Source organism: Ahaetulla prasina, chromosome 5 (assembly GCF_028640845.1).
Source record: "Ahaetulla prasina isolate Xishuangbanna chromosome 5, ASM2864084v1, whole genome shotgun sequence".
Taxonomy (NCBI): Eukaryota; Metazoa; Chordata; class Lepidosauria; order Squamata; family Colubridae; genus Ahaetulla; species Ahaetulla prasina.
This window is the reverse complement of record NC_080543.1, coordinates 55,660,558-55,687,854: the sequence shown is the minus strand read 5'-3', so window position 1 is coordinate 55,687,854 and position 27,297 is coordinate 55,660,558. Positions and strand designations below refer to the sequence as shown.

At 40.2% G+C, this 27,297-nt stretch overlaps 4 protein-coding genes across 5 annotated transcripts in view; 3 read left to right on the top strand and 1 right to left on the bottom strand.

Annotated features, from left to right (window-relative positions):
* URB1 (URB1 ribosome biogenesis homolog) overlaps positions 1 to 2,537 on the top strand; it is a 62,881-nt gene extending 60,344 nt beyond the window's left edge. The window contains exon 39 of the mRNA XM_058184836.1: positions 369 to 2,537. Coding sequence (XP_058040819.1) covers positions 369 to 580 — 212 coding nt within the window. The 3' untranslated portion in view covers positions 581 to 2,537. The remainder of the gene's footprint in view (positions 1 to 368) is intronic.
* On the bottom strand, positions 959 to 6,625 carry MRAP (melanocortin 2 receptor accessory protein). Of its 2 annotated transcripts, none has more exons than XM_058184839.1 (3): positions 5,623 to 6,625; positions 4,432 to 4,531; positions 959 to 1,098 (listed from the first exon to the last, which is right to left on the bottom strand). In XM_058184839.1, the coding sequence occupies exons 1-3, from the start codon at positions 5,717 to 5,719 to the stop codon at positions 1,041 to 1,043; spliced, it is 255 nt and encodes an 84-aa protein (XP_058040822.1). In that variant the 5' UTR covers positions 5,720 to 6,625; the 3' UTR covers positions 959 to 1,040. The 2 variants fall into 2 exon arrangements, with proteins under 2 accessions (XP_058040822.1, XP_058040821.1); XM_058184838.1 differs by lacking the exon at positions 959 to 1,098 and adding an exon at positions 3,050 to 3,238.
* Positions 6,626 to 6,654: 29 nt separating this feature from the next.
* Positions 6,655 to 13,263, top strand: MIS18A (MIS18 kinetochore protein A). The gene is made up of 5 exons (XM_058184837.1): positions 6,655 to 6,888; positions 8,132 to 8,198; positions 8,823 to 8,945; positions 11,331 to 11,424; positions 11,995 to 13,263. Exons 1-5 carry the CDS (start codon positions 6,693 to 6,695, stop codon positions 12,073 to 12,075), a joined length of 561 nt encoding a protein of 186 aa, XP_058040820.1. The 5' UTR covers positions 6,655 to 6,692; the 3' UTR covers positions 12,076 to 13,263.
* Positions 13,264 to 16,282: 3,019 nt separating this feature from the next.
* On the top strand, positions 16,283 to 17,560 carry LOC131199920 (uncharacterized). The gene is made up of 2 exons (XM_058186214.1): positions 16,283 to 16,375; positions 16,510 to 17,560. The coding sequence occupies exon 2, from the start codon at positions 16,619 to 16,621 to the stop codon at positions 17,558 to 17,560; it is 942 nt and encodes a 313-aa protein (XP_058042197.1). The 5' UTR covers positions 16,283 to 16,375; positions 16,510 to 16,618.
* Positions 17,561 to 27,297: the final 9,737 nt, after the last annotated feature.

Genomic DNA, 27,297 nt, shown 5'->3' with positions numbered 1-27,297 from the left:
GGAGAAGCACATGAAAAGCCAAGACATCAGTAACTGAAGGGAGGAAAGCTAATGGGAACAATTCTTGGGTGGCATGGTGGCACATGTCATACTGGGACATCAACAGAGGCTGAGAAGGGAAGGCACTGAGAAAATTGAGGGTAGACCAGAGGGATATGCTATGTTGCGATTTGCTAAGAGGTGAAGGAACAGCATATATAACTCCGTCACTTAAATTTTGCTTTGTATAAAACCAAAGTGTTATGGGTTTTGGCCTGCCATACCATGACAAAATTTCAGCCATAGGGTAGGTTCTTTAAAGTTTGAAACAAAGTTGTTTTCCCATGTTATGCATACCCCTTTTGTAATTATCATTTTCTTTTTCCTAGCTGCAAGCATTTTCCTTACTTCAATTTATATTGGAGACATTTGGCTAGGAGGAAGGCAACCAGACATGTTTATGACACACATTAAACTAATATGTGGAGCAACCGATACTGAAAGAAATGACAAAAAAAGGTTGGAATTTGAAGATTCGATGGTTTCTCTCTGCAAAGACATATACTCATTCTTAAGTCTTCATTGTCATATTCAATCTTAAACATTTGTCAACTTCCCTATTTTGTAATTAAAAAATAAAATAAAAAGAACCATTGCGTACAATTCTACAGGAATTGTTTCAAAAACAGTGTCTATTTTCCTATTAACAGTATTACAATTGTATGTTATAATAGGCATGGTTTAAAATAAATTTATATTTTTTCAGAATTTGGCAAAGCTGGTTTTAAATACTGTTTTTGTATATTGTGTTTTAAACTGCTGGAAAAAGTAATGAACAAAACATTGATTTGAAGTTAATAATTTTGCAGTAAAGTAAACACAGAGTAATGTTTACTGTTGTGTGAAATAAAGATATCCATTAGAGCTGGGTATGCTTTGAAAATGGTTTTAGAAGTAGTGTTTTGTTATATGCAGAAATAGAGAAACAATCCCAGTTTAAAGCAACTGCAGTTCTTTTCAGGCTTCTCTTTTAATAAATCAGATTAAAAGGTGAAGTTGCTTCAATGGGGTGTTCTTTTCAAAAACAGTATCTTTGTAACAAGTTCATCACATAGAAGCCTGGAAAAAAAATGATAAAGAATATTTTTCTGAATTATTTTTGAAGCATGCACATCCCTAGTATATATATATATATCTCCACACTCCTAAGGAGTTTTTCCTTCTCTGAAGCTTCTGAAATGTTCGTAAGAACAATAACCAATGTTGAAATAGTTTTCTTGAATCATATTACTGCATAATGATTTCATGTGTAAATACTGTAACTACTGTTGAGTATTTATTTCTTGTTAGAAGCTTATACCTGGTCCATATTGTGAGATAAAAACCTCAAAATAATACCTATGCAGATATTGCTTCAGCTAAATGTGATTTCTCAACTATAAGAAACCATTCCTTTAATTCAAAGGTACATAATGCACAGGCTTCATACAATCCCATATCTGGATCCAGAAACTGGCTGAAAGAAAACAAGACCACAGTAGTGTCAGAGTTATACCTTGTTTTGTTTCTTTTGTCATGTTACCAGGCTAGTCTGTTATATACATTTACAAGAAATTGTCTGCCACATTATTTTGCAAAAGTGCTTAGCTATTTTCTGTAAGGGTGTAATGAAATCTGACTTCATTATCTATTATGAATTAATAAGTTATATTTATTATATTTATTAACATATACTATTAATAAGTTTGAGAAAAAACTAATAGAAGAAAAAGGGGCCCAAAAACGCACAGCATGAAGTGAATCATAGGTATTTACAAGCAAATCAAATTGGCTAAAATGAAATTTATTAAGATAAACATTTTCAACATTAGATTTATATAACTGACTATCCTACGTGGTTTGAAAAATTGCAACGTATTTAAAATCCAAATAATATATGAACAGTAGTAAAATCAATACATTATAAATCATAAAGTAATATAAATAACTATAATAATTTCTGTCCAAACAAATCACTGAAAATTAGAATATTATCACTTGAAATTTTAGATATGGTATAAACTCAAATATAGTATTATAATCCTTAAATGGTTCCCAAGTTGAATTGCATTCTGCGTCAGATTTACTTTTGAAATATAAAAGTTATTTTGGACATAGAGGTATACTCCTACGGGTTAATTAGCCATTCTTCTGAGAAAGAATTCTGTGTACTTTCTTATCAGAAGTGTAAAGAGTCCATGCAGCAATTAACATGTACAAAGCTGCTCCAGTGTACTTCGTGGGGATATAAGCTTTGATAATATTAAATTGGTTGGAAAGGAAAGTAAGCTTTTATAAATTGTTTCAATCCATTAGAGAGAAAATGAAGTATACCTTTCATTGTAAAACTTTGCCCAACATTATACAACACTATTGTATATTTTATATTACAGAAAAGAAAAAACATTTTTTATATTTTTTGTAGTAATGCTGCTTCCAATACATGATATATTCTATTCCGATAAAAGGATGTGCAAGTTTAATGTTGCATATACATACATACACAGAAATGTTTGTATTTTATAAAGTGAATAATTTATAATATAGAGCCACTGAATTTTGTTCCACTGAATCTCAGGCATAACTACTTTTTAGTTAGTCTTAATCAATCACAACTTATTTGCAATTAGGACAAAAGTCAATCTTTGGATTTAGCCAGTTTTTTTTTTAATATAACAATCATTATACATTGTGTAAAAATAAAAGCAATGTATTATTTCTAGTACTAGTTCAATAGAGATCTGGTTCTGGTTTGTTCAATTTCCTGAATGATTTGAAGCATGACTTTTAGCTTTTAATCTGTATATATAATGTTAAAATGTTGTCTCATCTATGTATAACTCATTTGATATTTTTTAAAAAATTAAATTGTGGATTTCATATTTTCTGGTATTTTGTTTTTGTATTAGATACTACAATGATTGCTATATAATGAAAAAGCCAAAGTATTTTTTTAAAAAAGAAATACATATTTTTTTACATGGGTATTCCTCCTAGCACATTATACTATATTATAATATGTAGTGGGCTTCATATTTCATTTGTGAGAAGGTTTTACACTGAATTGTCCGTATGGTGACATGGTAATCTATTACTTGAACAAAGCCCTTCAATTTTTTCTCCTTGGTTATCTACAGATGTTCATACAGTGTCATTGTTAACAAGATTTTGATGAATAGTTTCTGAATAATTCCATGGAAACTTCTTTGAATCTCCAGTCCTGAGAACAAAATTGCTAAATTAAGTTTGATTATCTTTAAATTGTTATCAGGTAATATGGGAAATCAGTAATAACTGATAACCAAACGTTCATATAATAAATTTATTGGGTCAAATCACACTGAACTTTATAACAGTGAGGATTTCAACTAGCATGTTTTCAATGCTAAATCAGTTTTTAATAACAATATCTTTCTCTATAATAGTCCCAGTAATGTTTATTTGGTCAATGACCAGCAATGCAATATTTATCTGTATAGAACTATTGCTCACTTACTGAGAGGTTGTCAATATGAGATAGGTTATGAGATTGGCTGTCAGATTGTGATATTCTGCAAATTGATAAACACTATGTCTAAGATATACAGTATATATTCCAAGTAAAAAATGATGTAATCTTTAAAATAAAGCAGCACTAAATTTGGCAGTTTAGATCCAATTTAATTTATTTCAATTTACATTAGTTAGAATTAATGTTTAATATTTGTTATAATAATATTATATTATATAATTATAATATTATAATAATATAATGTTAATATCATTTGTGTTGTAAATGTTGTACCTTGATGAAGGTATCTTTTCTGAGAGCATATGCACCAAGACAAATTCCTTGTGTGTCCAATCACACTTGGCCAATAAAAAATTCTATTCTATTCTATTCTATTCTATTCTATTCTATTCTATTCTATTCTATTCTATTCTATTCTATTCTATTCTATTCTAGTAAACTGAAATGAATAAATATGGATCTAACATGCCAATTTTGTAGGAGGTAGGAGATGAAGAAATTTATAGAAATCTGATATGTTTGCAATATTCAGTAAATACCCTTCAATATCTTTTCTTGAGATTCAACAAATTTCTTTGGTTATTGGTCACATTTCCGATACTAAATGCAACATGTGATAAATACATAAATTGCTTGGATTTATTTATTTGTATTTTTAAATACTCTAACCATCGCAAGGACTTTGCCATCTTTAAGATGTTGAAAAGTATTTTCAGAAAAACTGAACTGCAAATAATTAAGAACTCTCCTGACTATGTTTAGTTTATTATGTACTTTAAATTCAGTGGTTTTCATATGTAAGAGTTAAAATCACAGTCTTTTCAATGTATACCAATTTTTCTAGAGCTATACAAAATTTATAACTAAAAAATCATTTGTAGAATAAAAGATATTTCACTCACTTCATGGATGTTGTACCAGATCGAGAAATGTAGAACAAAATAAAGAAGAGTAATGCCACGAAAGAAACAAGTCCAATCCAAAAGCCTATGACAATTGAATCTGTTGAAAAATAAATTAGAACTCTTCAAATGAATATGAAAATCAGCATATTTATATACAAGTAATTCATATATCCTTTATTCTGTTTAATTATTCAAGAGATTTTCTTTAGTGCGGTATTTAAAATGCATGCAACATTTCCACTATAAATGGAAACTAACATCCTCAGTCTGCTGAGACTTATTGAGATCAATGAGTATTAGGGTACAGTAGTAGTGAAAGTTAAAATTGAAATACCACGTTATAATGCCTTGATAAGATCACACTTGGAATACTGCATCCAGTTTTGGTTGCCACGATTTAAAAAAGATGTTGAAATGCTTGAAAGTGTACAGAGAACAGCAGCAAAGATGATTAGCATACTGAAGGCTAAAACATATAAAGAACGGTTGCTTGAATTGGATATGTCTCGTTTAACGAAAAGAAGGACTAGGAGTGACGTGATAGCAGTGTTCCAGTATCTCAAGGGTTGCCTCAAAGAAGAGTGAGTTAAACTATTCTCCAAAGCACCTGAGAGCAGGACAAGAAGCAGTGGTTGGAAACTAATCAAGAGAAGCAACCTAAGGAGAAATTTCCTGCCACAACAATTAATCAGTGGAACAACTTGCCTCCTGAAGTTGTGAATGCTCCAACACTGGAAGTTTTTAAGAGGACAACTATTTTTCTAAAATGTTATAGTTTCCTGCCTGGAGGTGGTTGGACTAGAAGACCTCCAAGGTCCCTTCCAACTCTGTTATTCTGTTATTATTTTATTATTTCAATAGTCTATTTTAAAACATACCGTAAGTTGCAGGTGCCTGCCTAGTTACTTTCAAGAGATATTTTTCTAAATTAATCCATTAAAATTGAATACATTTTATTTAAAAAGAATAAAACATGCTTAGGATCTATTTCCTTGTATTCTAGATGTAACACTGGCCATCAAAAACCTGCCTCCATGAAGGAAGATTAAATTTATCTCCACCCATAGAATTTAAGGTTTCCCTGGTTCTCCTACCTTATCTATGATATTTATATCTGAGGGACTTACCCTTTTAGTTAAGGGAAATAAAATATTTATTTTGATTAGTGGAGAGAACAGCAGTACTTACATCTGTTGGCTTTCAGCTTACTTGCATCAACTGGAGATAGATCAAGGTAATCAAAGTAATATTCATAGCGCTCAATATAATTTGTTGAATTGGTCATTTCAGTAGTATAACCAAGGTAGCTTTGGACTCTTAATAGATCCAGCACAAAGCTAGTGTTTCCATAAAGCCGAGTTGTAATTGTGCAAATAAATTTTCATTTGACTTCCTTAAATAGATTGAGATAGCAGAACTATTCAGGCTGACCTTCATTTCTGCTGTTACAGCTGCCAAATGTTAAAATGACACTGAATGTCTCTTGCTTGAAGTACAAGCCATGGCCCACTGTGTTATTGTTTGTACTGTAATCTAATGCCAACAGTAAAAAAAACATTTTGCATCTACATTGTTCAACAACTGTTTAAATTCATTTTAGAATATCAGATGCTGCTTGTCAAGTGCATACCTCCTAACAAGTTTGACAGAAATTTGACAAGGATTACATAATTTATTGTTAAAAACTTCTCATTTTGGGGTAGGGTTTGTCTGATTTAGCTACCTGCATCCCGAGAAGTATTAAACGTTTAAGAGGGCAGCATTTGTTGGCACAGCAGGGTCCCCACGACTATCTGTAACACACGTTTAGGCTTTACCACCAGTTTATTTTGCTTTTTATACATTTACGCAGTCTTTTTTTTTTTAAGTGCAGGGCTGTATTATAGAATAGTATAGTCTAAATGCTAGCCACGATTCAGAAGTAAATGAAGCCGGCATCCACGTTTCTCGCTCTTCAGGCGAAACACGCTCGCAGTCTAGCAATCTCGGCTCTAAGCCGTCGAGTTCAAAGCGCTTCCGCGGCGAATCTATCAACGGAGGATGTCTTTCCATCTTGAGGGAGACCGTGAGCTGGTACGCATGCGCACAAATCCTCACACCCCCCCCCCGCCTTCCTTGCCTCGCGACTACTTCTGTCTCCTCTCCTCGGGAAAGAAAACGAAACAACCCTGTTGACGTGCTAGAGAGGGGTCGCCCGTTATTTCCGGTATTGAGGCAAGGGAGAAGGCGGAGTTCGGCGCGGGTGGTTTGGGGAAAAAATGGCGGCATTCCAGTTTGAAGAAGCCTCTCAGTCGGTGGTAACATTCTCTGACAATCTAGAGTCCGGTAACGAGGAAGGGCCGAATGCAGAGGACCTGCCTATGGTGTTCCTGTGCGCCGGATGTAAACGGCCTGTAGGAGACACGCTCAACTGGGAGACTAACGACGAAGAGACCAATTGCATCCTGCTCAAGAGTCAGTGGAAAAAAACAGAAAACAAAACGCGGGCGGCTACCTAGCAACGCTGCGCGTTCTTGGTCGAAATTCTTTTCCCGCGCGAGCGCCCCGTTCCATTCCTCGAGGCGCGCAACGGCCTTGTCAGCCGTGTAGGCGCCGGCGAAAGAATTTCCGCTCTTGGCGTCTTGCCTTGCTTTTTTCTCGGGTTGCGGTTCTGTATTAAGTAACGTAGTATAGATAATCCTCGACTTACAACAGTTCATTTAAGTGACCGGTCTGAAGAAAGTTATTTATGACCATTTTGCACACTTACAACCTTTGTAAACCTCTCCAGGAGCATGTGCCCAAAATTCAGATGCTTGGCAACTGGTTCATATTGATGACCATTGCTGTGTCCTAAGGTCATGTGATCACCTTTTGCAGCCTTCTAACAAGCAAAGTCAGTGGGGAAGCTAAATTCACTTAACAACCATGTTACTAGCTTATCAACTGCAGTGATTCACTTAACAATTGTGGCAAGAAAGGTCATAAAATGTTAACAAATGTCTCACTTAACAACAGAAATTGTAAGTTGGGTACTTGAAGTCATTGTCAGCAGCGATATTTTATAGGCTAAACTCTTCTCCCTTTCTTAGATTGGACTGCAAGACTATTTAGGGTTTATTTTTTTCTAAGAACCTGATATTGTTGGTCAAAATCTCAAACCCAAGAGAAGTTGTAGTTTGTCACTGCTGCTATTGGTGATCTTCAACAAATTTCATGTTCAACAAAGCTGGTTTATCTGTTCCTTAGATTGCATATGCTGTTGAACTGCATTGTATTGGGGTTTTTTTACTCATCTTTAGTTTTCTTTTACATATTCACTTGATAACAATAAAGGAGAATATTTATAGCTCGGTTGAAATGAGGGGTCCTTGGTCCTCTCTGAGCTTGCTTGTTTTCTTGCAGACATTTCTTGCAGACATTTCATTATTCTAACTAGGTAACCTCCTAGTTAGGGTAAGGAAATCTCTGCATAATGAAAACAAGCTCAGAGAGCACCAAGGACCCCTCATATTCATTTGAATGATGGTTTGTATGCTCCCCTACTCCAAATGGAATATGTTTAATTGTTAAAAGGAAAGTGTAACCTTTCCTGGCCCGAAAAGTATCATACAATCTTGTCATTGCTTTCTGTGTTTTTTGGTTTATTAAAGTGGCCTGTCTTTTTATGAGAACATTTTGTTACTGCTTGCTTTGATATGTATCTTTCACATTTCAGGTGTTACACTCAATGTCTCAATAGACAAAGAGCAAAAACTTTCAAGCCAGGCAGGTGAAACTGGCTGGTAAGTTATGATAAGAACTTCAGAATGAAAGTTATAATTGACTTGTAGCAGAACTTCATATTGCTGTAGCTGATTACTTTTGATCAAAGCTTCTTCTTTTTTTTTGAAATGCCCATGTAGTTTAATAGTAACCATATTTAGATGCCCTATTCTTTAATTTATCTGAACCCAGCAAATTAATATTATAGTAATATTTGTGTTAGACCATTCAATAACATAGTATGTTGTTTTTCATTTTTGAACATTTTATCAGACCAACTGTAAAATCAAAAGGCAAGAGGAAGGAAAATGGATGAAGAAACCCTGAATGTGTCAGTAGTGGGTTTCAAATCCCAGAACTACCGGTTTGCTATCAGTAGCGCATGGGCACGCTCACTCGCTTCTGTGCATGCACCGAGCGTTTTTGATGACATCTGGGCCGGTGGGCAGAGTCTCCCGCTGGCGCCACTATTGGTTCACCCGAACCGGGGTGAACTGGGAGCAGCCCACCACTGGAATGTGTAGATAAAATCTGTAGAGATTATATCTGTTTCTCCAGGAATTTTCAGTATTATTTGTTTCATTTGCAGGAAATTCTAAATTAGAGCATGTAATTAAAAATAAATCTGATGTTTTGCTTTACAGCATTCTTGAAACCTTAATTTGCTCTGGCTGTAACATGAAACTTGGAAATATTTATAGGTGTACCCCAAAACATCTTGACTATAAACGAGATTTATTTTGCTTAAACATAGACTCCCTAGAAAGGTAAGCAAACCTTTCACGTTTTCCTTATAATCTCTTAAGTAGAATTGGTTACTTTGGAGATTTAACTTTTTCAATTACAGATTTTTTTTTCAAAGGCAAATGAAATGTTTCAAGTTTAATGGAATATTATTTATTACCGGTATTTTTTGTTGCTTTAAATTTATGGAGCATCATTCTTTGTGCTATTGCTTTGTGGAAGAAGAAAACTACATCAGAAATGGCTTCTTCCTCCCCCCCCCCAAGTATTGAGTTTCTATTCATTTTTCCTTCCCCCCCCCAAACATTATATTTATCTCTTTATGAAAAAAGTCTATGAAATAGATATAAGTTCCAGAGATAGAATAGAATTTTTATTGGCCAAGTGTGATTGGACACACAAGGAATTTGTCTTGGTGCATATGCTCTCAGTGTACATAAAGGAAAAGATACCTTCATCAAGGTACAACACTTAATGATAGTCATAGGGTACACTTTACCACTTAATGATATAACACTTAATGATAGTCATAGGCTACAAACAAGCAATCAGGAAACAATATCAGTATAAATCCTAAGGATACCAGCAACAAAGTTACAGTCATAAGTGGAAGGAGATGGGTGATAGGAACAATGAGAAGATTAATAGTAGTGCAGATTTAGTAAGTAGTTGAGGGAATTATTTGTTTAGCAGAGTGATGGCGTTTGGGAAAAAACTGTTCTTGTGTCTAGTTGTTCTGGTGTGCAGTGCTCTAGAGCATTGTTTTGAGGGTAGGAGTTGAAACAGTTTATGTCCAGGATGTGAGGGGTCTGTAAATATTTTCACAACCCTCTTTGATTCGTGCAGTATACAGGTCCTCGATGGAAGGCAGATTGGTAGCAATTGTTTTTTCTGCAGTTCTAATTATCCTCTGAAGTCTGTGTCTGTCTTGTTGGGTTGCAGAACCAAACCAGACAGTTATAGAGGTGCAGATGACAGACTCAGTAATTCCTCTGTAGAACTGAATCAGCAGCTCCTTGGGCAGTTTGAGCTTACTGAGTTGGCGCAGAAAGAACATTCTTTGTTGTCCTTTTTTGATGATGTTTTTGATGTTAGCTGTGGATTTTAGATCTTGTGATATGATAGAACCTAGAAATTTGAAGGTTTCTACTGTTGATACTGTGTTCTCTAGTATTGTGAGAGGTGGAAGTATGAAAGGGTTTCTTCTAAAGTCTACCACCATTTCTACAGTTTTGAGTATGTTCAATTCCAGATTGTTCCGGTCGCACCACGAGGCTAGTCGTTCAACCTCCCGTCTGTATACAGATTCATCATTGTCTCGAATGAGACCGATCAATATTGTGTCATCTGTGAACTTCAGTAGTTTAATAGATGGATCGTTAGTGATGCAGTCATTGGTATACAGAGAGAAGAGAAGTGGGGAGAGCACACAGCCTTGGGGGGGCCCTGTGCTAATTGTACAGGTATCTGATGTGATTCTTCTTAGCTTCACCTGCTGCTTCCTGTTTGTTAGGAAGCTTCAGGTACCTGTAGCTGGTTTAGCTTAGTTAGAAGAGTGTCTGGAATAATGGTATTGAATGCTGAACTAAAATCTAAAGGACCCTAAAGGACCCTTGCATAGGTCTTTGAAGATTCAAGATGTTGTAGGATGTAGTGCAGAGCCATATTAACAGCATCATCTGTTGATCAGTTTGCTTAGTATGCAAATTACAAGGGGTCTAACAGCGGATCCATGATGGTTTTCAAGTGGGACAGCACTAGCCTTTCAAAGATAAGAGTTATTATCACATATTTATATTAGTACATCAAAATTGTTGACATTGTGTATATTGTTTTCTTAGAATTCTGGTGTTTGCATAATTCTAATCACAATGGTTTTTCTTTTTTAAAGTTTTTGGTTCTAAACCTCATTGTGGGAATAAAATAGATTCATCGGCAAATGAAAAAGAATGAGTTTGTTAGCACCTTTTCCAACTAATTAATGTAATTAAAAAACAAATCACAGGATCTTATGCCATTTAATAAAATTGTAATAAATTTCAATAAAAAATTGTTAGGTGGAAAGATGCCATTACATTCTTTCTAATTTTTTGCTACTATACATTAACATAATTCCTCCTGCAAATTTCCATACTTATTACAAGTATGGAGAATGTTACAAGGGTTGGTCTTCTGGGCATTATTTTAAAAATGACATTGAGTTGATTGATCATTTACTTACTATATTTTGAATTCATAAATAGATTCAATAGTATTATTATTAATTATTACTACTACAGAAAAATGAGAATTGTTCTCTTATCTTTCATCCTTTGATGGACTATTGCAGTGTGTACTACAGTCATGACTAGTCATGATTATTCCCATAAATGATTGTTATGTTGCTTATAACTGTACAAATGTCTAAGTTATACCCTAGGGTCATCAGAACAAAAAGCTAACATTGATGAGGAACCTCTCACACTTGAAAGTCGAGCTAGTTTAGAAGAATCATTAGGAAGGGTAAGATAATTATTCAGTATTTATATTTTGCCTTCTATACTTATTTATGTAGCTGTATTATGATGAACTCTTAAATCTTTTATTTAGGGGGAGAAGGGAAGAAGAGAGGAGTGGCTTTTGTGGGGCTAGCCTGAGGGAGAGAAGAGGAGAGGCCGATCGTAACTACTCTTTAATTTTCAAACTCTTAAGTGTCGATTTATCAAGCCCGATCACATAGTTTCAGAGCACGGGTATTCAGCTAGTACACAAGTAAAATCATTCAATAACAGCTAAGGGAAACTTTGGGTAGAAAAGAAATAAATTTCTTTGTTCTTTACTATGTGCTTCTGTATGAAAATATAATTGTTTTTTTGATTAAACATATTAGCACTATTTTTATCTATTCATGCAACTACTTATGCTCTTTGCATAATGCTTGTTTGAGACCAATGTATCATGTAGTTCCAAATCCCTATTTATATCAGTTATAAGATATGAAAGGTAGTATCCACTATGAGTTCTCTGATTGTACTGATGAAGTAGGAGAAAAGTGGTATATTAAATTGATTTTTTTCAAATTTTATTTAACAGGCAGAAACAATACTGAAAGCATTAGAACAACGATTATCTGCAGTGGAATCAAGTTTTGCAATTCTTCACAATATTGGCTGAAAAATATTATTGCTGACATTAATATTTATAATATAAATAAAACCTTTGTATTTACTGTTGTAAAATTGTTGGATTACTGCAAGAGTCTAGTTGCAAATTATAAAAGCCTACCCAGTCTTCTGATTAAGAATAAAGACACTTTAGAAACAAAAACAAAATCTCTAGAGTTTGAAGAAATCTTGTAAATATACCCACTTGGGTCCTTTTACAGCATTTTTTAATCTCAAACATTCTAAATAATTGAATTTCCATAAATGTGTCTGTATTTTTGTCATTTCTGTTGTTTTGTATACTACGTACAATTTCTTACTTTGGTTGGCAGCTTAGATTGGAATATAGTTAATCCACTTTTTGGGGAAAAGATTATTGTTTTGGATACCTAATTGTTTTCAGGGCATTACAGTTGAAGCTTTTGTAGCAGCCATTTAATTGTCTGCTAGTTTAAGATATTGATACAGTATGTGTAATATATTGGCAGAGGCTGTATACATACATATTTCTTAATCTGTGTTGTTCCAGTGATTTTTTTCTACTGTACTTTGAAGTATTCAAATCTAAATAACTATTCTAGAAAATTCAAACAATATGGCAAGAAATTCTTAACCAAAAATGAAGCATAGAAATAAATTGACTATACTAGTTATTTTACAAAATAAAGTGGTAAAAGTTATATAATGTAAACATTTGTCACTGTATTTTAGAAGAATTGTTTTCTAATATCAGGAACGCTGTTTAAAAATCAAAATACTTGAATACAGTGATATACATGTTTCAGTACAAATAAAAATTTATAGTTAAACTGCAATTTAAAATTCAGTTTTCTTGTAAGTCTTTATGCTTATTTATTACTTTATTCTGTAATGAAGAATAGAATAGAAGCTACATGTAGTTTGTTATACTGAAATGTCTTTTATGTTCCAAATAAATCTAGGTAGGATTAGTCATCACAGATTTCTCATTATGTTGTAGCACATTTTGTTCATCTAAATAGAACACATCATGCTGGTTTATCCTTATTTTTTTCTTCTTTAAAAATGGAAAAAGCAGCTACTATTCATCAAGCTATAATTTGATATGTAAAGTATGTATGTGTGCTTGTATATTGCATATAGACATTCAAATATCAGTTCTTATTTCTATTTGTTTAAATAGAATGGGATATGTTGAATAAAACAAAATCTGTATTGACATGAGGTTTTACATTGCTGCTTCAGTGCAAAGACTTAGGTGGCTAATCATTGCCAATTAGGTTTAAAACCAAGGAATATCATACAGTAATAGCAAACCACTTAATACTTCCAGAACAGATAAATTTACATAAATTCTATCTTCAAAATCTATAGAAAAGCTAAGATTTAACTGCTCTTCAAAATATTGGGAGAGATGAAGCTCTTCTTCACACAAGCATTTTCTTCCAGATCTGAATCAGTAACAAAAATGCATTATGCTGGTGTCTTTATTTAAAAACATGAAATTATAACTGGGCTAACATCTCTGATCTTATTCGTTATTAGAGATAGTCTAACTGTCTCTGGGAACAATACAAAGTGATATCTTATAAAATTATTACATTTTTTTAAAGGCAGCAAAAGCTTGGTACCTTATAAGCCTGTTACTAGCAGGGGTTTGGAATTATCAGCATGCTTCCCATTGTTACTGTTCTATCCGTTAAATTAGAAGTGCAGTCTTACTGCTCCATTGGAATAAGCCTGATTGCACTGAGTAAATTGTAATAATTAGCATGCACTGAATCATTTTATAAATCTAATGATTGGAATATATCAGTTCAGTTTAAAAATAGATCTAGAAAGACACAAATGCATTTTTAAGTATGTTAATATAAATTCCAAGATGTGGGCAGAAATCGTCAAGGGTAACCATGCATGAATTTTAATTGTTTTCATGGATTAATAGTGTAGACTTTTAGAGAGTGGCTGGTTTTAGTTTCTTTTTTCCCCTTGCAGCCCAAAGATTAACTGTAAACTGGTGCCAAGTGTTAGGATGTACTTTACTTGTACTGACTGCTGAAGGCTTTTTAAAATTTACACAGAAGTGATAATATCCCATGGGGAGAATATTTTTGTTTTTTATACTAATGTATGATAATAACAGCCATGTTAGTTTTGAAAGGTTGTAAAAGAATTTGCTATTTAAACAGCAATCATTGTAAAAGGTTTCTTAAGAGATTGGGGTGCATTCAGATGTCCTGCACAGGTAAATAGGTGACAGAATAATTACAGCAGCTATTCTGATAGAATTGGATTGACATTTTATTAGGAAGTCATTTTGCTGCACACTTTTCTTAGTATCCAAGCAGGATGGCATATCCAGGCTTTGGCCTCTTTAAAGGAATATTGTTAACGATTTTAAGTTACTAGTTTTTATATAAAATTACAACAAATTTACACCTGGCAAGTGGTATTTAACATAGCTCCTCATCTATCCTGAGATTTTTTTTTCATTTGTAAGGAGTCTATTTTATCTTTGTAGCTTGTAAGATCTTTATCTCCACAGCCATCTCCCAGCTACTCTACAATACCCAAATATGCTTTAAATCTAAGTCTGCTTAGATTGAAGCTATTCAATCTAAGTTCCCTAGTAGCATTTTTGCAGTCTCAAAATGCATGTACTATCTGCCTTTGGATTTGGAAATTTTGATTTAAGAAGAGGGGAAAGGTCAACTTTGGAGCATTGTTTGTCTAGTCATTGGCTGAAACATACTCTATTAGCTCCCCAAACTCCCCTTGCAACTTTTGTTGACCAAGTCTTTGACTTAATCCCAAGGGAAAGACTGGAACAGATTAATGCAATCAATCATTGACAAAAGTTTGCTCTTATACATACCTATATAATCTCTCTAACACTTAACTGAGAATTAGATCTTTCCTCAAGGTCATATCTTTGAAGCTGTTCCAACCAAAAGGGCTAAGGCAAGGCCATACACTAGCCCCCTTTTCAATTTCTAGATTAATCCAATAATACAGCTGTTCATGGTCCTTGGTTATCGTCTTGCTGTTCTGGCAGAACTGGTGATTTTGGCACTTTTATATGCAGATTATATGGATCTCTCATCTATTTCTCTGGTAGGGATGAGAAGGACACTGACTTTTTCTGCCTAGAAGATTAATAATTAACAGAAAACAAGCATTCTATTTGCTTGACACCACCATAAAATGGCATAAATGACAATTAATGGGACTCCCATTGAGCATCAATACCTTGGAGTGCTGTTGCACAGCAATCTATCTTTAAATGTACATCTTTTCTACTAGGCTGGTGGTGTTCAGGCTAGTTCCAGAGCTATTCAGTTGTTTTTATCTGTATGTCTATAGAGAGTCTTAGTCATCCAGGTCACAGTTGTCCCAAAAGTGCTTTTTCAAGAGGTAACTGGACTTTCTGGTTTTTCTTTGAAGAAAGAAAACTTCTCATCCAAGAAGCTTCTTCAGCTCTGATTGGATAGTGGGGAATGGAAGAATTTATACTCCTTGCAGACAACTGGTCATTTGCATTTTTAAAGCAAATTGTTAAGGCCACCTGGAGGTTTTTCTGTTTTGTTGGGGTCACCTGAGTAGTGCAAATGGGTGAGGACTGTCCATTCAACAGTTCCAATAAGTCCTTCTCCAGCAGGGCGGGACCAGCAGCCAGGCATGGGGAGTGACTCGGTCTGTATCCAATGGGATCGAGTCTGCTAGTTGAAAAGCACCTCCTCCTCCTGGTGCCTTCCAGCTTTCAGACTCGATCTGATTGGGAACAGACGCACTTCGGAGCTGCTTCCCTTTGAATTCTTCCCAAAGTAAGCTTTTCTTAAGTAATTAGGAGGGCGATTCAGCCCTATTTATTCCTTCCCAGCTGCTGGTATAGGGGTTGAGGCTCCCATTGTAGGTGAGCTCTCCCCCTCCCCAGCGAGAAAGGGCGATTCAGCCCGATACCGCTGGGGACAGCATAAGAAGCTGCTGGAAGAACGGGGAGGCTGTTAGGCCTCAATTACGCCTCCCCGTGGCTGGCAAATTCGGCGGCTGCCGAAATTAAAACACAGCCCCGTGGCGGCTTTAATTAATATTAAGTTTGGGCGCCCCGGTGCTTCCCGATCGCCTCGGCCTACCCATAAAGGGTCTAGGCCGCCAGCCTGCCCTTACCTGAGCTCTGGGCGTCTTTAATCAGGCCATTGATGGGCCTATTTTCCAGTCACCGGATCTTCGTGGGCGCCCCCGGGCTTCATTCCCGATCGCTTGGTGACTCAGCAGGGCCTCTGCATCGATCTTCGACTGGCTCTCCGGCCACTCACTGAGGCCTTCAGTCTGTGAGTATGATTACCCTTTTAGCCACCTCCGGTTTTACTAGCCACGTGGCAAAATACCTAGTAGGCCCTAGAGAATGGAAAAATTTCCCACTGAATTTTTATTTAAATGGTAATTTAATTATAATTTGTCCTAGGTCATTTCTGTAATAGGCCTTGGCTTGGGCCTCTAAAGGCTCATAGGCCTCGCATCCAGGCCTTGTCCACGTGGGGTTTGAGGCCTAACTATCGGTTAGGCCTTTCAAGATGGCCGCCGTTCCTCCAGTCCGGCCTAGTAAAAGGAAGCAACATCAGACCAGTCCAAGCCCAGGGCCTAGTGCTTCGAGCTCTCATGCACCCACAAGGTCAGAGACACTTCAATCCTCCATTTCTAAGCCCCAAAAGGCTATTTCTAAGACTTCTGAAAAGAAGGCCCTACAACGCCAGAAGGCTATGGATAGGGCCATTGCTAGGGCAGTGAGGGAATCTGCTGATACTATACAGGAACAGCAATCCACCTCCTTACCAGTTCAGCCTCCTGTGCAGTCTCCTGGGGCTCCATTAACTTTATCTCCTGATATATCTGTAGACTCATCCCAACCTCTGCCCAATTCTGATTTATTCTGTCCTATTTCTGTATCTGAAATGGAGGTTTTACCTGCAGCCCCGCCAGTACTTGAGTCAGCAGAGGTTCCTTCTAGTGCCACTATTCCAATGGGGCCTGTGAGTCACCAGGCAGTTGCCCCAGTGGCTAATGACCCTGCAGTTATGGCAGAAATGATTGCAGCTGCTGTTCAGAGGGGTATTACTGCTTCCAGGCAGACAAGAACCCATTCATGGGTTTCAGAATATGTAGCATCCCAAACTAGTCACGATTTGGTGCAGGACTACTCCACACCTCAAGCTGAAGATTTCCAGGCTCATTCTCCATCTCGGGCCTCACTGGGGGATGAAGGGGACCTTAGGGATGAGAACCTCTCTGAGGATGAGGATTTGGTTCCAGACCAACCCTCCTTTGTGGGTCTCTTCAACCCACAATTATTTCGGTCTTTGCTACACAAGGCCAAGGTCACTACCCGGCTGGGAGTGGCCCGTCCGGCCCAATTCCCACCTCAGAGACCACTGATCCACCCATGGACTTGTTTTCAGTTCCGTGGTCGAGACAGAAGAGGTGCCTGCCCCCAAGCTCTTTGTGGAAGTAGTCGATAGGCAATGGAACACTCCTATAACTGGTCCTAATCCTAATGCCTTGGACCGTCGCTTGTATAATTTGGAACCTAACTTCCTTAAATTACTGCAAATCCCCACAGTTGATGCCCCAGTAGTTGCATTAGCAGGGCCATCTGTGGTCACAGGTCCTCCAGAGGAAACCCTTCGCCCGGAAGACAAACGGGCCGAACAAACCCTGATTAAGAGTCATCAGGCGGCTGCCTGGGCCGTTAGGGCCTCTTCCTCGGCCTCTTTCTTTAATAGAGCGGCCCTTTATGGTTAAAACAGTTGCGGGACCGCTTACCAGTCACTGACTCCCGGTCACATCAGGACTTAAACAAGATTATAGCTGCCATCGAATACTCAGCCGATGCCACCCTGAATGCTTCTCGATTTGCTGCCAAATCGATTGGTTCCACAGTATCCTCACGCCTTCTCTGGCTTAGGCGTTGGCAAGCCGACGCCAAAAACAAATGGAGGTTGGCCTCAGCCCCTTATTCGGGACCTCACTCTTTGGAGCAGCCTTGGATCCTTTACTTATAGAGACCAAGGACAAGCGCAAAATCCTTCCAAGCATGTCCCCTGCTCAGACTCCAGACCAACCCCATATTTTCGTCCCTTCAGAGCGGCTGATTCTAACTTTGGAAACTCCAGAACCCAAAGACCCTTCTCCCCAGACAGGGTAGACAGGATAGGCAGGATAGACAGGCAGGTCAAGGTCAGAGGGGTTCCTTCAAGCGGCCCTTCGGGGAGAGGTCGCCCATTCAGACGCTCACGTTGACTGCTTGCCCGTCCCTCCCATTGGGGGCAGACTGGCGCCTTCGCCAGCCAATGGGAGGAGTCCACCTCGGACTCCTGGGTCAGGGAGACAATCAGGTTCGGTCTATCCTGAATTCTCTCCACCCCGGCCATTTCGCCAGGTGCCCGTTATCTTGCAACCCGAAAACGGCTGCTCGTGGCATCGGCCATAAAACATCTTCTCTCAATTCAGGCCATCCAAACGGTGCCACGAGATCAGCACGGTCGGGGGTTTTACTCCCGACTGTTCATAGTTCCAAAGCCCTCGGGGGGATGGAGAGCAATCCTCGACCTGAAGGCTCTGAACCGCCACATAGTCTACAGGCGGGTCAAGATGGAGGCACTCCAGTCCATCTTGGAGGGCATCCGGGAGGGGACTTCTCACGCCAGTAGCCCTGACGGAGGCATACTTACACGTCCCTATCCTTCCGGCTCACAGACGATTCCTCCGCTTCTGCCACGGGGGTCTCCATTACCAATATTGTGCCCTTCCATTCGGGCTCTCCTCGGCCCCCAGGGTCTTCTCAAAGCTAATGGCCGCCTCACAGCGCATCTCCGGCTATTCCAATCAGAATCCAGGCTTATCTGGACGATCTCCTTATTCAATCTCGATCAGAGACCCTGGCAGCGGATTTGTCCACAACCATTCAGGTTCTAGAAGCCCACGGCTTCTCGATCAACAAGGCCAAAAGTCACTTACATCCTACGAATCGAATCCAACACTTAGGGGCCATCATAGACACGATCGAGGGCCGGGTCTATCTGTCACAGGAGCGCCTCACCAATTTACAGAATCTAGTCAGGGGTAACCAAGAGACGCCTTATTCCTTTAAAGACCCTTTCCCAACTCTTGGGAAACTGGTCTCCTGCATCGGCATTGTACCTTGGGCTGCCTCCACTGCAGGACACTGCAGTGGTTTCTACTCCCTATCAAAAGGCACACACAGCTACGCCACCAATACTTGTCCAACTTCCACAACAAGTCAGACACTCTCTTTATGGTGGATCTCCCATCCCTGTCAAAGGGCAGAGAGTTCAGGGAACCCCAACGCCTAATCTTGACAACAGATGCCAGTCTTCACGGCTGGGGCGCCCATCTGGGGTCGAACATGGCTCAGGGTCAGTGATCCCCAGGGGACCTGACCCACAACATAAACTGGTTAGAACTCAGGGCCATTCATCTGGCCTTACTATCGTTCCAGGACATTGTTCTCAATCAAGACATTCTAATATTAACGGACAATGTGGCGCAAAGGCTCATGTGAACCGCCTGGGGGGAACCCACTCTCAGCCTCTCTTGCAAGAGGCAGTGCAACTGGGTCTCTGGGCGGAGGCTCACCTGAGGTCCATACGGGCCTCTCATATATCAGGGGTGGCAAACACACAGGCCGACTGGCTCAGCCGAGTCTCAGTCGACCAGGGGAGTGGCGACTGAACCGGATATGTTCCTCGAGATCACACTCCGCCTGGGGAACCCGCTGGTAGACCTCTTTGCCACTCGAGACAATCGTCAACTGGATCGGTTCTTCTCAAGGTACCCAGTCCAGGGGCGGAGGGCATAGACGCCTGCGCAGCCCTTGGCCCCCCGGCCTCCTTTATGCCTTCCCTCCCATTCCGACAATACCCAAGGTTATCAGGAAGATGCTGAGGGAACAGGCGGAACTCATCTTGCTGGCTCCACACTGGCCTCGGCGCCCGTGGTTTGCGGACCTGGTGGCTCTCTCAGTGGCTCCCCCGTGGAAACTTCCTCAGACCAAGACCTCGCCCAGCCAAGGGCAGCTGACTCATCCGGACCCTCAGTGGTTCAAGCTGACCGCCTGGCGCTTGAGCGGAGCCTCCTGAGGAAGAGACATGTACCTGCCAACGGCGCCAACACCATCCAGGCGTCTCGTCGTAGTTCCACCATTCGCATGTACGGCTCGACGTGGCGCACCTTCTACACCTGGTGTTCAAGCAAGAACATAGACCCTACCAACGCTTCTACGATCACTATCCTGATCTTCGTTGAACACGGATTGGAACAAGGTTTGGCAGCGAACACGCTCACGACAGGTAGCTGCTCTCTTCTATTTTAACTTGCGGTGCTAAACGCCCCTAGCCCACCGCCCCTCATCCGTCAATTTCTGAGGGAGCAACCAACCTTGTCCTCCGGTAGTCCACAGGTATCCATCTTGGGACCTCACGAAGGTTCTAACATCCTCACCAAGGGCCCTTCAACCTTTGCGGAGTGTGGCCTGCAATATTTGACATATAAGGTGGCCTTTCTAGTAGCCATTACTTCAGCTCGCAGAATTTCTGAACTTGCTGCCCTTTCCACCAGGGCGGATCTCTGCGTTTTCACTCAGATAGGGTGGTCCTCCGCCAGATCCTACCTTCCTGCCTAAAGTTAACTCACTGTTCCATAGATCACAAGAGCTCATTCTTCCCGACTTTTCTCCAGATCCGCACACCGCTGGAAAGGTCCTGGCATACCCTAGATGTCCGGAGAGCCCTCCGTATTTATATCAAGCGCATCGCCTCTCTCAGGAGGACGGAGGCTCTCTTTGTGTCCTTTCAACCAACCACCATCGGCCTTAAGGTATCTTCCTCTACCATCGGTAGATGGCTTAAGGCATGCATTGCCAGAGCATATCAGATTCAGGGAATTCCTGTTCCAAGTCGCATCACTGCGCATTCTACTAGAAGCGGCTACTTCAGCTAAGTGGGCCACTCAGGCTCCGTTAGAGGAAATCTGCAAAGCAGCCACATGGTCTTCTCCGAATCCATTCATACGCCATTACAAGATCGATTCCTATGCATCTGCTGATGCGGCGTGCTCGCCGCAGGGTTCTCCAAAGGGTCCTAGAAGGGGTTCTAACCCGGACCGGGCGGATCCTCCCGATAGGACTTGCTTTGGTATGTCCCATGCCTGGCTGCTGGTCCCGCCTGCTGGAGAATGGACATTGGTCCTACCTGAATGTCCTTTCTCTGTTGGCGGGACCAGCAGCCAGCCCTCCCTGAACGCCCGGTTCCTGTCTTCTATAGAGGTCATTCGGGCTCTCATGGTCATATGCCGGGGAGGCATAATAGCATATTCTTGCAGTTCCTGTTTTACAGCTCAGTGCGCCGGTCTGCCGCATCATCCTCGTCCGAAAGCTGGAAGGCACCAGGAGGAGGAGGTGCTTTTCAACTAGCAGACTCGATCCCATTGGATACAGACCGAGTCACTCCCCATGCCTGGCTGCTGGTCCCGCCAACAGAGAAAGGACATTCAGGTAGGACCAATGTCCATTTTAACAGTTCCAAGAAGGCACCACTGAAGACTCAGATAAACCTCCAGGTGGCCTTAACAACTTGCTAAAAAGAATGCAAATGACCGGATGTCTTCAAGGAGTATAAATCCTTCCATTCCCTACCATCCAGTCAGAGCATGATTTAGCTGTTTATGTTTCCCCTTATTTTATATGCTGCCCAGTGTCCACTGGAGTTGGATGACCAATATAAGGTATTCGTGGCCAAGACTGTCCTTCAGATTTTGCACTATACTTAGGCTTTAAAAATACCAGATCCACTCTCAAGCCATGGATCTGAGGTACAGATCTTCAATTTAAACTAAGCCTATTGTCTATTCCTATAATTTGGGGAAATTCTTCCAAAAGATTTTGTATTAACTACCTATTTGCCATCTATTATAATACCGAAATTTCACAGGACTTTTATATTAGCTAGGCTATAAAATTATTCCAGTGCATCGGTGCCTATGCCCATATGGAGATAGCTCAGTAGTGTCTCTGAGTCATAGGCTCCTTTGTGATCACCTTTACAGGGACTCTAGGATAACCCTCATTCAACCTGATCACTTTCAATCAGTGGCAAAATAGCAGATTTTCAGTTACTCACTTCTTTTATTCCTTCCCCTCCAGTGGACATGATAACAAGAGGTCTCCAGCAAGAAACCACATCTATTCTCTTTTTTAAAAATACCCTCACACATTATTTGAAAGCAAAAGGTGTCATAAAACCATAACTTTAGGCTATTTAATTAAATGTTGGGCAGGTGCATTGATAGGATCAAACTGATTTACATTCCAGACAAGTTTTGTTTTCATTCTCATCTATACACTGTTGCCAAAATTGCAAAAAGGCTAGATGTCCCATGCCTGGCTGCTGGTCCCGCCTGCTGGAGAATGGACATTGGTCCTACCTGAATGTCCTTTCTCTGTTGGCGGGACCAGCAGCCAGCCCTCCCTGAACGCCCGGTTCCTGTCTTCTATAGAGGTCATTCGGCTCTCATGGTCATATGCCGGGGAGGCATAATAGCATATTCTTGCAGTTCCTGTTTTACAGCTCAGTGCGTCGGTCTGCCGCATCATCCTCGTCCGAAAGCTGGAAGGCACCAGGAGGAGGAGGTGCTTTTCAACTAGCAGACTCGATCCCATTGGATACAGACCGAGTCACTCCCATGCCTGGCTGCTGGTCCCGCCTGCTGGAGAATGGACATTGGTCCTACCTGAATGTCCTTTCTCTGTTGGCGGGACCAGCAGCCAGCCCTCCCTGAACGCCCGGTTCCTGTCTTCTATAGAGGTCATTCGGCTCTCATGGTCATATGCCGGGGAGGCATAATAGCATATTCTTGCAGTTCCTGTTTTACAGCTCAGTGCGTCGGTCTGCCGCATCATCCTCGTCCGAAAGCTGGAAGGCACCAGGAGGAGGAGGTGCTTTTCAACTAGCAGACTCGATCCCATTGGATACAGACCGAGTCACTCCCATGCCTGGCTGCTGGTCCCGCCTGCTGGAGAATGGACATTGGTCCTACCTGAATGTCCTTTCTCTGTTGGCGGGACCAGCAGCCAGCCCTCCCTGAACGCCCGGTTCCTGTCTTCTATAGAGGTCATTCGGCTCTCATGGTCATATGCCGGGGAGGCATAATAGCATATTCTTGCAGTTCCTGTTTTACAGCTCAGTGCGTCGGTCTGCCGCATCATCCTCGTCCGAAAGCTGGAAGGCACCAGGAGGAGGAGGTGCTTTTCAACTAGCAGACTCGATCCCATTGGATACAGACCGGGTCACTCCCATGCCTGGCTGCTGGTCCCGCCTGCTGGAGAATGGACATTGGTCCTACCTGAATGTCCTTTCTCTGTTGGCGGGACCAGCAGCCAGCCCTCCCTGAACGCCCGGTTCCTGTCTTCTATAGAGGTCATTCGGCTCTCATGGTCATATGCCGGGGAGGCATAATAGCATATTCTTGCAGTTCCTGTTTTACAGCTCAGTGCGTCGGTCTGCCGCATCATCCTCGTCCGAAAGCTGGAAGGCACCAGGAGGAGGAGGTGCTTTTCAACTAGCAGACTCGATCCCATTGGATACAGACCGAGTCACATGCCTGGCTGCTGGTCCCGCCTGCTGGAGAATGGACATTGGTCCTACCTGAATGTCCTTTCTCTGTTGGCGGGACCAGCAGCCAGCCCTCCCTGAACGCCCGGTTCCTGTCTTCTATAGAGGTCATTCGGGCTCTCATGGTCATATGCCGGGGGGGGGGGGAGGGCATAATAGCATATTCTTGCAGTTCCTGTTTTACAGCTCAGTGCGTCGGTCTGCCGCATCATCCTCGTCCGAAAGCTGGAAGGCACCAGGAGGAGGAGGTGCTTTTCAACTAGCAGACTCGATCCCATTGGATACAGACCGAGTCACTCCCCATGCCTGGCTGCTGGTCCCGCCAACAGAGAAAGGACATTCAGGTAGGACCAATGTCCATTTTAACAGTTCCAAGAAGGCACCACTGAAGACTCAGATAAACCTCCAGGTGGCCTTAACAACTTGCTAAAAAGAATGCAAATGACCGGATGTCTTCAAGGAGTATAAATCCTTCCATTCCCTACCATCCAGTCAGAGCATGATTTAGCTGTTTATGTTTCCCCTTATTTTATATGCTGCCCAGTGTCCACTGGAGTTGGATGACCAATATAAGGTATTCGTGGCCAAGACTGTCCTTCAGATTTTGCACTATACTTAGGCTTTAAAAATACCAGATCCACTCTCAAGCCATGGATCTGAGGTACAGATCTTCAATTTAAACTAAGCCTATTGTCTATTCCTATAATTTGGGGAAATTCTTCCAAAAGATTTTGTATTAACTACCTATTTGCCATCTATTATAATACCGAAATTTCACAGGACTTTTATATTTGTCCGTTTTTTGGTGGGCACGGCTTGGTGGCCAAGTGACTGAGTGGGCGTGGCCAACTTGAAGTCACTCAGGGCAAGGTGGGGAGGTACCTGCTGTGAATGACATCAAGTTGGCTACGCCCACTCAGTCACATGATCAAGAGACAGGGCGATTTCTCCCGAGGGACAGCCAGAGCTTCGCCGCCTCCTTTTTTCCTCAGAGGAGCTGCCTCCAAGTCCTTGCGAAGGGAGACATACATACACACACAAACACAACACAACTGACACACACAATGTAAAAGCAGCTGCACTTCACCCAAAATGGTCCCTGCAACAAGCAGGAACTTCAAACAGCCACAAAAAGCTCAAAAACCAACTTTCACACTTTACACACACACAACACAACTACTCACTCACACACACACACACAAAATGCCACATACAGCTTTGTGAGATTCTGTGTGTTTGTGTAGTTAGAGTGAAACACTACAGAAACACACCAAATCTCAGAAAGCTGCACAAATATTTTATTATTTTATTTTATTTATATTTTTTAGATCAGGGGTTTCCAACCTTAGTAACTTTAAGGTTTGTGGACTTCAACTCCCAGAGTTCCTCAGCCAGCAAAGGCAGATTCAGTTGCTAGCTGATGCAACTGATTGCAGAAGCCTAAGGAAAGCGAGCCCGAAAGGAGCAGTAAATAATTAGGTAAGTGAGGAGGGGGGATTGGGTGGGCCAGAGGAAAAAAAGATTGTAAAAGGCTCCTCTGACGATCCCAGCTGAAGTTGCTTAATCGCAGCCCAGAAGCTCTTAACTCATCTGGGATCGCCAGAGAAGCCTTTTAAAACCTTTTGTTTTAACAACCTCTTCAGCCAAAGCAGTTGTTAAAAAAAAAACTTTTAAAGGGTTCTGATGATCTCTGCTCAGCTGCGCAATCATTGGAGGTTTTTTTTTTTTTACTTTTAAAAGCCTTTTTTGGCTGAAGAAAAGATGCTTTTAAAAGTAAAAAAAAACCCAAACCTCTGATGATCGGGGAACTGGTTTGGGGGTGTGGCCTGCCAGCCATTACTACCAGTTTTCTAAACGGCAGCAGATTTTTACTACTGGCTCTCCAGAACCGGAGCGAACCGGGAGCAACCCACCACTGATCTTGAAGCCTGCTGGATAGACTAGACTAAACTAGACTAGACTATACTATACTAGAATAGAATAGAATAGAATAGATTAGAATAGAATATAATTCTTTATTGACCAAGTGTGATTGGATACACAAGGAATTTGTCTTTGGTGCATATGCTCTCAGTGTACATAAAAAGACAGGATACACTCGTCAAGAATCACAAGGCACAACATCCAGTGACAGTCATATGGTACAATAAGCAATCAAATAATACTAGGAAACTTGGATGGTATCCAAGTCAGTGGTGGGTTTCTACTGGTCCACCCCGGTTCCTGTGAACTGATAGTGGCGGAGGCAGGAGGCTCCGCCCACCTGCCCGGATGTCATAATGGAGAGTCTGCGCATACACAGAAGCACTGTGTGTTCACAGTTGCGAACCGGTAACAAAAGTAAGTGGAGACCACCACTGATCTAAGTTGATCTATAATGAGCTGATAAAGACCATCCATTGTTTGGTCTGATTTTTGGTAAGGGCTGCCTCTATATCTGTGCATTGTCTGTGCTTACAGCTGAAATTCTTACGCAATTTTTTAAAAGTTATAAATGTGAAGTTCTTTGGGAAGATACATTCTTCCAAAATTGTTATGAAACACGACTAGCCATCAATATAGTACATTATTTTTACTTATTTCTACAAATCTTATATTTTTCCCAAATAAATGTGGTTAGTGAAGCAATAATAGTCTATCTGTTATTTTCCTCCTACAATGGGTAATAATTCCATGTTTAAAACAATATCCTACAGAAATCCCTTCTAAGAATAACTCACTTTTATGTCCTTTTCAGATGCACATTTCTGTGGGTTTATAGTGTAATGCAGGCTAGCCCATTCAACAAAGACTATTTTGTTTTCTGCAAAGCAGAGAACCTTCTTCTCCATCCTAACTTTAGAGGCTCATATATACTGTATAAACCAAAGCAGCTGGTTGAATCAATAAGCTAAATAAATAGCACTCATATGGAAAAAGTTAGATGTCCCTGCCAAGCAGAGGGAGATGAAGAAATATGCATTTGGTGATGATTGTAAACCAAATGATTTGTGGAGGGCTGAGCCGGTGAGAGGTCAGAGAGTTAAGTTTGGATAGTGACTCCTGTTTGTCTTATTTCTCATAGAGTTAAAATGCTGAATATAACGTATGCTTTCATTTGTTTGTATCTCAGTTTTTACTTATGTATTTGATACAACAGTGACACTTTGCTAATCTTGCTCCCTTTTAGAAATGAAAGAATTTGACCTCTTTGGCTCTTCTGTTTTTCAAGAATCTATTAGATTGGAGAAGGGGGGATTCCTTCTATTTCTCGTTTTTGAAAAGTCTACTTAATGAGTCTGCTTAGAGAGAATGTTTAAATGTTGCATTATCAGTTGGGTATAGTTTAAAGCAGAGTTCTCAAAAAATGAATTTTGGGTGAAGTTTGTCTAATGTATATGATTTTTGCAAATATTTCTCTTATATAGTGCTTCTTTTGTAATCTTTTGATGTATATGATTGTATATAGAAAAACATACTTTTATATTAGGCAAATATGAAAACATGAATGTATATTTCCCATCTTATCCTAATTAACAATTATAATTGTCTCTATAAATCAGAATGAAAGCATAGTACAAGTTACATAC